The sequence below is a fragment of the Chroicocephalus ridibundus genome, unplaced genomic scaffold, assembly GCF_963924245.1.
Source record: "Chroicocephalus ridibundus unplaced genomic scaffold, bChrRid1.1 SCAFFOLD_98, whole genome shotgun sequence".
NCBI lineage: Eukaryota > Metazoa > Chordata > Aves > Charadriiformes > Laridae > Chroicocephalus > Chroicocephalus ridibundus.
Window position 1 is genome coordinate 745,713 of NW_026961319.1, and position 11,692 is coordinate 757,404.

The 11,692-nt window shown below is 65.3% G+C and overlaps 1 protein-coding gene across 1 annotated transcript; it reads right to left on the reverse strand.

The window, feature by feature from the left end:
• Window positions 1–3,145: 3,145 nt before the first annotated feature.
• On the reverse strand, window positions 3,146–11,686 carry LOC134509336 (properdin-like). The gene is made up of 8 exons (XM_063321815.1): window positions 11,424–11,686; window positions 10,337–10,488; window positions 8,919–9,092; window positions 6,947–7,120; window positions 6,081–6,284; window positions 5,051–5,162; window positions 3,726–3,874; window positions 3,146–3,271 (listed from the first exon to the last, which is right to left on the reverse strand). The coding sequence occupies exons 3-8, from the start codon at window positions 8,947–8,949 to the stop codon at window positions 3,264–3,266; spliced, it is 678 nt and encodes a 225-aa protein (XP_063177885.1). The 5' UTR covers window positions 8,950–9,092; window positions 10,337–10,488; window positions 11,424–11,686; the 3' UTR covers window positions 3,146–3,263.
• Between the last annotated feature and the right edge of the window lie 6 nt (window positions 11,687–11,692).

An 11,692-nucleotide genomic window follows, 5' to 3' on the forward strand; every position in this document is an offset into this window, starting at 1 on the left:
GAGCAGACGTCTCGGGAGCACAAATCGTGTTCTCCTCCGCTTTTCCAGTTTTGGGGACTGATGAATGGGTGAACAATCGGATGGATCAACGCCCGGCTCCAGAACTGGTGCTACGAGCAGGGCTTTGGGTTCTGTGATCGTAGTTTGATCCGCAGGACGCCGGGCCTGCTCGCGAAGAATGGGAAAAGCCGATCCCGAAAGGGGAAAAGGGCACTAGGCCAAGAGTTAGCACGGCTCACGGACAGGGCTTTAAACTAGAAACGAAGGGGGAAGGGGACAAAACCAGGCCCGCCAGTAACGAGCCTGGGGATAAAGGGCCAAGGATGGGGGTGAAATCGGTGGCCCAGCTCGAGTGCGTCTACACGAATGCACGCAGCACGGGCAACAAACGGGATGAGCTGGAAGCCATCGTGCAGCACGACGGCTGTGATGGCGTCACGGAAACGTGGTGGGATGACTGTCACGACTGGAATGCTGCGATGAAAGGCTACAAGGTCTTCAGAAGGGCCGGGCAAGGGAAGGAGAGGCGGGGTGTGGCTCTGTGCATTAGAGAGTGTTTTGATTGTATAGAGTTAGAGTCCAGTGATGGTAAAGTCGAGTGTTTATGGGTAAGGATGAAGGGGAAGGGAAATAAGGGAGATCTTATGCTGGGAGCGTGCTACAGACCACCCAACCGGGAGGAGGAGACAGATGAAGTCTTCTGTAAGCGGCTGGCTGACGTTTCGCAATCGCCAGCCCTTGTTCTGGTCGGGGACTTCAACCTGCCGCGTATTGCTGGAAACACAACACGGCAGAGAGCGGGCAGGCTGGGAGGTTCCTCAAGCGCATGAAAGAGAACTTCCCGACACAACGGGTGGGTGAGCCTTGCTAGCAAGGGGGTGCCTTGCTGGACCTACTGCTCACGAACAGAGAAGGACCAGTGGGAGATGTGGTGGTCGGAGGCCGTCTTGGGTTCAGTGATCACGAAGTGGCCAAGTTTTCATTTCGTAGCGATGTCAGGAGGGGGGTCAGCAAAACCTCCACCTTGGTCTTCCAGAGGGCGGACTTTGGCTTGTTCAGGACAGTGGTGGAGGGAGTCCCTTGGGAGACAGTCCTGAAGGGCAAAGGGGTCCAGGAAGGCTGGACGCTCTTCAAGAAGGAAATCTTACAGGCCCAGGAGCAGGCTGTCCCCAAGGGTCGCAAGTCTAAAGGGCGGGGAAAATGGCCAGTCTGGATGAATAGGGAAATTCTGACGGAACTTCGGAATAAAAGGAGGGTTTACGACCTTTGGAAGAAGGGAGAGGCAACTCAGGGGGAGTACAGAGATCTCCTTAGGTGGTACAGAGAGAAAATTAGGAAGGCAAAAGCCCAGCTGGAGCTCGACTTGGCCACTAGCATTAAGGACAACCAAAAAAGTGATGGTGTCTTCCCTTGGTGTCGCCCTCCCTCGGGCTCTTCTTACACTACCTGGATATTTTCAAGGAGGAGTTTGAGTAGCTTCAGCCATATGTACTTTTACCAGGACTGGTGTAAATCCTCATCACTTCACAGTTAAAGGTACGGCTCATGAGGAATTTGGGGCGCGGACGCAAGGAAGAGCCATGGCAACCCCGGGAGGCACAGAGCCTTTGCGACGGAGCTGCATTTTGTATAAAGCCCTTGTGACATCAAGCACCAATAAGGACTTAAGTGCCATAGAGAGGCGCTTTGGAGGAGTGAGGGGGCACTTCCGGTGTCATGGAGGACTGAGGGTGCCATAGAGAGGCACTTCGGAGAAGTGAAGGGGCTCTTCCAGTGTTGTGGAGGACTGAGCTGCCATAGAGACGCACTTTGGAGGACTGAGAGGGCGCTTATGGTGTTGTGGAGGACTGAGGGTGCCATAGAGAGGCACTTTGAAGGACTGAGGGGCACTTCCGGTGTCGTGGAGGACTAAGGTGCCATTGAGACACACTTTGGAGGACTGAGGGGGCACTTCCGGTGTCGGGGAGGACTGAGAGTGCCATAGAGACGCCCTTTGGAAGACTGAGGGGACACTTACGGGGTCCTGGAGGACTAAAGTGCCATAGAGACGCACTTTGGAGGACTGAGGGGGCATTTCCGGGGTCCTGGAGGACTGAGGGTGCCATAGAGACGCCCTTTGGAAGACTGAGGGGACACTTACGGGGTCCTGGAAGACTAAAGTGCCATAGAGACACATTTTGGAGGACTGAAGGGGCCCTTCCGGTGTCATGGAGGACTGAGGGTGCCATAGAGATGCACTTTGGAGGAGTGAGGGGGCACTTCCGGTGTCCTGGAGGACTAGAGTGCCATAGAGACGCGCTTTGGAAGACTGAAGGGGCACTTCCGGGGTCCTGGAGGACTGAACTGCCATAGAGACGCGCTTTGGAGGACTGAGGGGGCACTTCCGGTGTCCTGGAGGACTGAGGGTGCCATAGAGACGCACTTTGGAGGACTGAGGGGACATTTCCGGGGTCCTGGAGGACTAAAGTGCCATAGAGACGCGCTTTGGAAGACTGAAGGGGCACTTCCGGGGTCCTGGAGGACTGAACTGCCATAGAGACGCCCTTTGGAGGACTGAGGGGGCCCTTCCGGTGTTGTGGAGGACTGAGGGTGCCATAGAGACGCACTTTGAAGGACTGAGGGGGCACTTCCGGTGTCATGGAGGACTAAGGTGCCATTGAGACACACTTTGGAGGACTGAGGGGGCCCTTCCGGTGTTGTGGAGGACTGAGGGTGCCATAGAGACGCACTTTGGAGGACTGAGGGGGCACTTCCGGGGTCCTGGAGGACTGAGGGTGCCATAGAGACACACTTTGGAGGACTGAGGGGGCACTTCCGGTGTCGGGGAGGACTGAGGTGCCATAGAGACGCCCTTTGGAAGACTGAGGGGACACTTCCGGGGTCCTGGAGGACTAAAGTGCCATAGAGACGCCCTTTGGAAGACTGAGGGGGCACTTCCGGTGTCCTGGAGGACTGAGGGTGCCATAGAGACGCCCTTTGGAGGACTGAAGGGGCACTTCCGGGGTCCTGGAGGACTGAACTGCCATAGAGACGCGCTTTGGAGGACTGAGGGGGTGCTTATGGTGGTACCCTGGAGGACCGACGCGCCATAGAGCTGCGTTTCTGAGGGCAGAGCGGCCGCTGCCAAGAATTCCAGGGGCGGAAAGTGCTTCCGGGTCTTTATTGAGGTGGGAAAAGTTGGGGAGGGGGGGGAGGGGCAGCAGGGGGTGGGGTTTGGGGGGAATTCCCGGGGTTTTGGTGCGTCCGTGAGGTCGTTGGGAGGCTCAGTCATCTGCGGGGGGTGGGGGGGGGGGGGGGGGGAGGGGCGGGGTGAATGGGGTCCCCCCCATCGATGACTCTTTCCCCCCCCATAGAACAACCCCTCCCCCCCATAGATGACCCCTTTCCCCCCCATAGATGACCCCTTTCCCCCCCATAGATGACCCCTCCCCCATAGATGACTCTTTTCCCCCCCATAGATGACCCCTTTCCCCCCCATAGATGACCCCTCCCCCATAGATGACTCTTTTCCCCCCCCATAGAACACCCCTCCCCCATAGATGACCCTTTTCCCCCCCCCCCATAGATGACCCCTTTCCCCCTATAGATGACCCCTCCCCCATAGATGACCCCTCCCCCCCATAGGATACTCCTCCCCCCCACAGCTGACCCTTTTCCCACCCCAGATAACCCCCCCCACCCCTCGCCCCATAGATGACACACCCTCCCCCCACCCTGCCCCATACCATGTGGGGGGCAGGGGGTGACGTTCCGGCAGGGCCGCGTCTCCTCCAGGCGCAGCTGCTGCCCCTCCAGCGTGGGGCAGCGCACCCGGGGCCGCCCCCAGAAGGTGACGTTGAGGGGGGCCGAGTCCGTCACCCCCGTCACCACCAGCCTGCAGGGGGGGTGCTCTCAGACCCATAGAGGCCCACAGACCGCCCCATAGACCCCCCCCCCCCACTGACCCTATAGATCCCCCAGCCCCTTTGGCCCCCTCGTTGACCCACCCATTGACCCCCCATTGCCCTATAGACCCCCACATTGACCCCATAGACCCTCCATTGACCCCATAGACCCCCCAGCCCCATAGACCTCCATTGACCCCATAGACCCCCCAGCCCCATAGACCTCCATTGACCCCATAGACCCCCCATTGCCCCTATAGACCCCCACGTTGACCCTATAGACCCTCCATTGACCCCATAGACCCCCCCAGCCCCATAGACCTCCATTGACCCCATAGACCCCCCCATTGCCCCTATAGACCCCCACATTGACCCTATAGACCCTCCATTGACCCATAGACCCCCCAGCCCCATAGACCTCCATTGACCCCATTGACCCCCCATTGCCCCTATAGACCCCCACGTTGACCCTATAGACCTCCATTGACCCCATAGACCCCCCAGCCCCATAGACCTCCATTGACCCCATAGACCCCCCAGCCCCGCAGATGCCCATTGACCCCATTGACCCCCCAGCCCTGTAGAACCCCCATTGACCCTATAGATCCCCCAGCCCCATAGACACCTTCATTGACCCCATAGACCCCCCCTATTAACCCTTTACATTTCCCAGCCCCATTGGCCCCCTCATTGACCCACCCATTCACCCCATAGACCCCCCATTGACCCTATAGGCCCCCATTGCCCCTATAGAACCCCCCTATTGACCCTATAGATCCCCCAGCCCCATTGGCCCCCTCATCGACCCACCCATTAACCCCATAGACCCCCCACTGCCCCTATAGAACCCTCCCATTGCCCCTATAGAACCCCCCCATTGACCCTATAGATCCCCAGCCCATTGGCCCCCTCATTGACCCCCCCATTGACCCCATAGTCCCCCCATTGACCTCATAGACCCCCCATTGACCCCATAGATCCCCCATCCCCATAGACCCCCATAGACCCCATAGGCCTCCCAGCCCCATAGTCCCCCTGTTGACCCTATAGATCCCCCCATTGACGCCATAGACCCCCACTGACCCCATAGACCCCCCATTGACCCTACAGGCCCCCCCCCAGCCCCATAGACCCCCCCCATTGACCGTATAGGCCCCTATACGCACGGGTAGGCGGGGTAGATAGGCTGGCACTCCCGGAAGCGGCTACGTGTGGGGCTGGCCCCACACGGGGGGTTGCAGAGGCCCCAGGGGCTCCAGTCCGACCAGTTTCCCTGCACTGGGGGGCACGGGGCAGCCTCACCCACAGCCCCACCCCACAGGGCCGGGCAGTATAGGGGGCGGGCTATGGGGCGGTAGGGGGCTCAGGGTGTCTATGGGTCACTGGGGGGGGGGGCTGTGGGGCCCTGTGGGATGGCTATAGGGCACTATAGGGTTCTATAAGGTTCCGTAGGGCAGCTATAGGGTGCTATAGGGTTCCATAGGGCAGCTATAGGGCACTATGGGGCAGCTATAGGGCTCTATAAGGTTCCATGGGGCAGCTATAGGGCGCTATAGGGTTCTATAAGGTTCCATAGGGCAGCTATGGGGTGCTATAGAGTTCCATGGGGCAGCTATAGGGCTCTATAAGGTTCCATAGGGCAGCTATGGGGTGCTATAGAGTTCCATGGGGCAGCTATAGGGCTCTATAAGGTTCCATAGGGCAGCTATGGGGTGCTATAGAGTTCCATGGGGCAGCTATAGGGCTCTATAAGGTTCCATAGGGCAGCTATAGGGCACTATAGGGTTCTATAAGGTTCCATAGGGCAGCTATGGGGTGCTATAGAGTTCCATGGGGCAGCTATAGGGCTCTATAAGGTTCCATAGGGCAGCTATGGGGTGCTATAGGGTTCCATAAGGCAGCTATAGGGTGCTACAGTGCCTTTAAGGTTCCATAGGGCAGCCATAGGTTCCATAAGGTTCTATCGGGGCAGCTATAGGGCTCCATAGGGTTCCACAAGGCAGCTGTAGGGCGCTATGGGGCAGCTATAGGGCTCCATAGGGTCCCAAAGGGCAGCTCTAGGGCTCTATAGGGCTCCATAGGGTTCCACAGGGCAGCTCTAGGGTGCTCTAGGGCAGCTCTAGGCTGCTACGGGGCAGCTCTAGGGCTCTATAAGGTTCCATAGGGCAGCTATGGGGCAGCTATGGGGCGACTCACGCAGGCAGTGCTGGACGTTGTAGCAGGCGCGGAGCTGGATGGTGCCAACCCCCTCCTGGGTGGGGCAGGGGGGGCCCCCCGGGCCGCGCCCCACACATTCCCGCGTCCGCTTCTGCTGCCCGGCAGCGGGCTGGCAGCTGATGCTGCCCCACGACCGCCGCTCGCAGGGGGTCCAGGTGCCCCACGGCCCCCAGTGCACCAGGTCTGGGGCGGGGCGGGGGAGTCAGGGGGGGGGTGCCCCCATAAATCCCCCCGACCCACACTTGGGGGGCACCGCTGGGGTCGTTATGGGGTGGCTGCCCCATAGCAGGGAGTCGGGGGTGGGGGGGCGCTATGTGACCCATAGACACACACCACCCCCCCCCCCACCCCGACCCACACTTGGGGGGCAACGCGGCGGCGGGGGAGGTGGGTGGCGTGAAACCCCCACCGCCCCCCCAGGCCACGCCCCCCAGGCCACGCCCCCCCAGGCCACGCCCCCTCCTCAAAGCCCCCCCCCGACCATTCTCAAAGCCCCGCCCCTCCCAGCCTCGCTCATCCTGATAGGCCGCGCCCCCTCCTTCAAGCCCCCCCCCCCTCCCCCAAGCCCGCCCCATTCAGCCCCTCAGGCCACGCCCACACTCCCCCCCGGAGGGCAGACCACGCCCCCTCCCCCCGAGGCACGCCCCCTCCCAGCCCCGTTCATCCCTCCCGCGGCGCCCCCCCCGGGCACAGACCACGCCCCGCCCCCTCAAGCCCCGCCCCCTCCCCCCGAGGCCACGCCCCCTCCAGCCCCGTTCATCCCCTCCCGCGGCGCCCCCCCGGGCACAGACCACGCCCCGCCCCCTCAAGCCCCGCCCCCCTCCCCCGAGGCCCCGCCCCCTCACCGGGACACGCCCCCCGGGGCCCGCAGAGCGCGCGGCGCGTGCTGTTGCCGGGGCAGCCGCGGCCGCCGTGGCGGGGGGGGGGCGCGTCGCAGGCGCGGCGCTGCGTCACCACCCCCAGCCCGCACGTCACCGGGCAGGGGGCGGTGGCCGACCACGCCCCCCACGCGCCGTCCTCTGCCGGGGGGGGGGCGTTAGGGTGAGCGAGGGGGGGGGGGGGGTGTCATACCCTGGGGACCCCCCCCACGACCCCTCCCACCCTTGAACCCCCCCCCCATATCCCCCCCCTTCTCCCCCCACCCCCCCCTTCCCTGCCACCCCCGACCCCCCCTCAGACCCCTGGGCCCCCCCCCAATTGACCCCCTCCCAACGTCCCCCCTCTCGCCCCCCCCCCATCGACCCCCACCCCCATTTCCCCCCCCCTCACCCCTGAAACCCCCCACACACACACTCCTGCCCCCCCCACCCCCCCGCCATGGACACCACCCCCTCGCCCCTGGCGACCCCCCCCGACCCCCCCACCAATATCCCCCCTCCCTCCTCTCCTGGGCCCCCCCCTTTCTCCCCACCCGTGGGACCCCCCCCCCACCCCCCACGGGCCCTCCCCCCCTTGACCCCCCCCACCCAATATCCCCCCTCCCTCGCCCCCCCCCATTGACCCCCACCCCCATTTCCCCCCCCCCACCCCTGGGACCCCCCCGCCCCCCCGCCATGGACACCACCCCCTCGCCCCTGGCGACCCCCCCCGACCCCCTCCACCCAATATCCCCCCTCCCTCGCCCCCCCCCCATTGACCCCCACCCCCATTTCCCCCCCCCCACCCCCGGGACCCCCCCCCCATATTGCCCCCCCTCACCGGGGCAGGGGGGGCAGGCCGGGGCAGGGCTGGCTCTGGGCGGCTTCCCCGGGGCAGGGGCGCCGGGGGGGTGGAGGGAAGGGGGGGGGGAATCGCAGCGACGGCTCCGGCTGCGGCTGGGGACCCCCCCGGCCCCCCCCCCCGGCAGGTCCCCCCGCAGCGCCCCCACGGCCCCACGCGCCCCACGCGCCCGCCACTGCGGGGGGGGGGCGGGAGGAAGAAGATGGGGGGGGGGGAAGAGGGGGGGGGGTCAGCGGTCAGCCCTGCCCCCCCCGCCCCCCCCCCGTCATCATCGTCCCACCGCCCCACCCCCAACCCTCTCCCCACCGGCCTTCGGCCTCCTCCTCCCTCCTCCTCCTCCTCCTCCATCCCGACCCCCGACCCCCAGCCTTCGGCCTCCTCCCCACCGCCCCCCCCATCATCCTCCCCCCCCCATCATCCTCCTCCCCCCCATCATCCTCCCCCCCCCATCATCCTCCTCCCCTCATCATCATCCTCCCACCCCCATCCTCCCCCCCCATCATCCTCCCCCCCCCATCATCATCCTCCCCCCCATCATCCTCCTCCCCCCCATCATCCTCCTCCCCCCCCCCATCATCCTCCTCCCCCCCATCATCATCCTCCCCCCCCATCCTCCCCCCCCCATCCTCCCCCCCCATCCTCCTCCTCCCCATCATCTCCCCATCATCATCATCCTCCTCCCCCCCATCATCCTCCCCCCCCCATCATCCTCCCCCCCCCATCATCCTCCTCCCCCCCATCATCATCCTCCTCCCCCATCATCCTCCTCCCCCCCATCATCCTCCTCCCCCCCATCATCCTCCCCCCCCCATCATCCTCCCCTCCCCCCCATCATCCTCCTCCCCCCATCATCCTCCTCCCCCCCCATCATCCTCCTCCCCCCCATCATCCTCCTCCCCCCATCATCCTCCTCCTCCCCCCCATCATCCCCCTCCCCCCCATCATCCTCCCCCCCCATCATCCTCCTCCTCCCCCCCATCATCATCCTCCCCCCCCCCATCATCTCCTCCCCCCCATCCTCCCCCTCCCCCCCCATCCCCCTCCCCCCCATCCTCCTCCCCCCCCCTCCCCCCCCCCCTCCCCCCCCTCCCCCCTCACCGGGACAGGTGGACGGTCCCTCCTGGCACATCCGGGTCTCCCGGCCGCCCCCCGGCCCGCAGCCCCCCCGCAGCTGGGGGGGGGGTTGGAGCAGAGGCGGCTCCTCCCTGCGCCCCCTCCCCGCACGTCACGAGCAGCTGGTCCAGGGCGACCAGGGCGACCAGCCCCCCGGCTCTGGGGACAGCGGCCCGGCTCTGGGGACAGCGGGGGGGGGACACACACGACACGGGTCACAGGGGGCGCCCCCCCGTCCCCGCTGTCCCCCCCCATGTCCCCAATGTCCCCCCTTGTCCCCCCCCGTCTCCCATGTCCCCCCGTGCCCCCCCATGCCCCCAAATGTCCCCCATGTCCCCCCATGTCCCCAAATGTCCCCCATGCTACCCATGTCCCCCATTGTCCCCCCACGTCCCCAAGTGTCCCCCCATTGTCCCCATGTCCCCCCCATGTCCCCCAGTGTCCCCCCATGTCCCCCCATTGTCCCCAATTTCCCCATGTCCCCCCCACGTCCCCCAAAGTGTCCCCAGTGTCCCCCCATGGTCCTCGTGTCCCCCCGTGTCCCCCATTGTCCCCAATTTCCCCATGTCCCCCCCACGTCCCCCAAAGTGTCCCCCGTGTCCCCCCATTGTCCCCGTGTCCCCCCATTGTCCCCCCACGTCCCCCCATTGTCCCCGATTTCCCCATGTCCCCCCCCACGTCCCCCACGTCCCCAAGTGTCCCCAGTGTCCCCCCATGTCCCCCAGTGTCCCCCCATGTCCCCAATGTCCCCCCATTGACCCCAATTTCCCCATGTCCCCGTGTCCCCCCCATGTCCCCCAAAGTGTCCCCAGTGTCCCCCCATTGTCCCCGTGTCCCCCCATGTCCCCAATGTCCCCCCATGTCCCCAATGTCCCCCCACTGTCCCCAATTTCCCCATGTCCCCCCCACGTCCCCCATGTCCCCAAGTGTCCCCCCATTGTCCCCGTGTCCCCCCATGTCCCCAGTGTCCCCCCATGTCCCAATGTCCCCCCATTGACCCCAATTTCCCCATGTCCCCCCCACGTCCCCCACGTCCCCAAGTGTCCCCAGTGTCCTCCCATTGTCCCCCCATGTCCCCCCATTGTCCCCAATTTCCCCACGTCCCCCCCACGTCCCCCAAAGTGTCCCCAGTGTCCCCCCATGGTCCCCGTGTCCCCCCGTGTCCCCCAGTGTCCCCCCATTGTCCCCAATTTCCCCATGTCCCCCCCACGTCCCCCATGTCCCCAAGTGTCCCCCTGTGTCCCTCACTGTCCCCCCATGTCCCCCATTGTCCCCCCACGTCCCCCCATTGACCCCAATTTCCCCATGTCCCCGTGTCCCCCCCACGTCCCCCAAAGTGTCCCCAGTGTCCCCCCATGGTCCCCGTGTCCCCCCGTGTCCCCCCGTGTCCCCCCGTGTCCCACCGGGACAGCAGGGCAGGTGACACGCTCGCAGCTGCCACTCTCTCCTGTCCCCGTCCCCTCCGGGGCTGCGGCTCCGTCCCCGGAGCTGGGTCCCCTCCCCGCAGGTCACCGAGCAGCCGGTCCAGGGTCCCCAGGGTCCCCACGTGCTCTGCCTGGGGACAGGGGTCACCCGCTGGCCTCCGGTGGCACTTGGTGGCACTCAAGGGAAGCTGGTGGCACCCAACCACCTCCAGTGGCACCCGGTGGCACTCGGTGGCACCTGATGGCACCCAACGGCCTCCAATGGCACCCGGTGGCACCCAGTGGCACTCAGTGGCACCCAAGGTCAGCCGGTGGCACTTGGTGGCACGTGGTGGCACTCAAGGGAAGCTGGTGGCACCCAACCACCTCCAATGGCACCCGGTGGCACCTGATGGCACCCAATGGCCTCCAATGGCACCCGGTGGCACCTGGTGGCACTCAATGGCACCCAAGGTCAGCTGGTGGCACTTGGTGGCACGTGGTGGCACTCAAGGGAAGCTGGTGGCACCCAATGGCACCTGGTGGCCCTGATGGCATCCAATGGCACCTGGTGGCACCTGGTGGCACTCAATGGCACCCAAGGTCAGCCGGTGGCACTTGGTGGCACTCAAGGGAAGCTGGTGGCACCCAACCACCTCCAATGGCACCCGGTGGCACTCGGTGGCACCCGATGGCACCCAATGGCCCCCAATGGCACCCGGTGGCACCCAGTGGCACTCAGTGGCACCCAAGGTCAGCCGGTGGCACTTGGTGGCACGTGGTGGCACTCAAGGGAAGCTGGTGGCACCCAATGGCACCTGGTGGCCCTGGTGGCATCCAATGGCACCCAACGGCAACCAGTGGGACCCAAGGGCACGTGGTGGCCCTGAGGGCACCCCATGGCAACCGGTGGCACTTGGTGGCTCTGGGGGCACCCAGCGGCCCCTGATGTCACCCAGCCTCCCCCAGCGACACCCATCGTCACCCGGGCGAGGCCTGGGGTGGGTGGGGCTTAGTGGGGGCAGGGTCGAGGGGGTGGCCGGGGGGGGCGGGCGTGGCCGGGCGTGGCCGGGGGGGCGTGGCTAACCGGCAGGTGTGGCAGTGGCCGTGGGGGCGGAGCTTGTAGCCGTAGGCGGGGTTGAGGCAGCAGTCGGCCAATGGGACGGGCTCCTCGATGAGGGGCTGGGCGCAGGCCCCGCCCCCCCCGTCCTCCTCCAATCGGGTGAAGCACCACACGGGCGTGGCGGCTGTGGGGGCGGGGGCATGTGGGGGCCCCAGTGGCTCCAGTCCCTCCCAGTGCCTCCCAGTATCCCTCAGTGCCCCTCCAGTCCCTCCCAGTGCTCCCAGTAGCCGCTC

Bases quoted from the DNA above. Each gene is read 5' to 3' on its own strand.
- LOC134509336 (XM_063321815.1), bottom strand. From the start codon at position 8,949: ATGTGCCAGGAGGGACCGTCCACCTGTCCCG. The intron at 5,163-6,080 runs GTGAGTCGCCCC...CGTGCCCCCCAG, and splicing joins CAACGTCCAGCACTGCCTGC to TGCAGGGAAACTGGTCGGAC. The intron at 3,875-5,050 runs GTGCGTATAGGG...CCCCCCCTGCAG, and splicing joins CCTATCTACCCCGCCTACCC to GCTGGTGGTGACGGGGGTGA.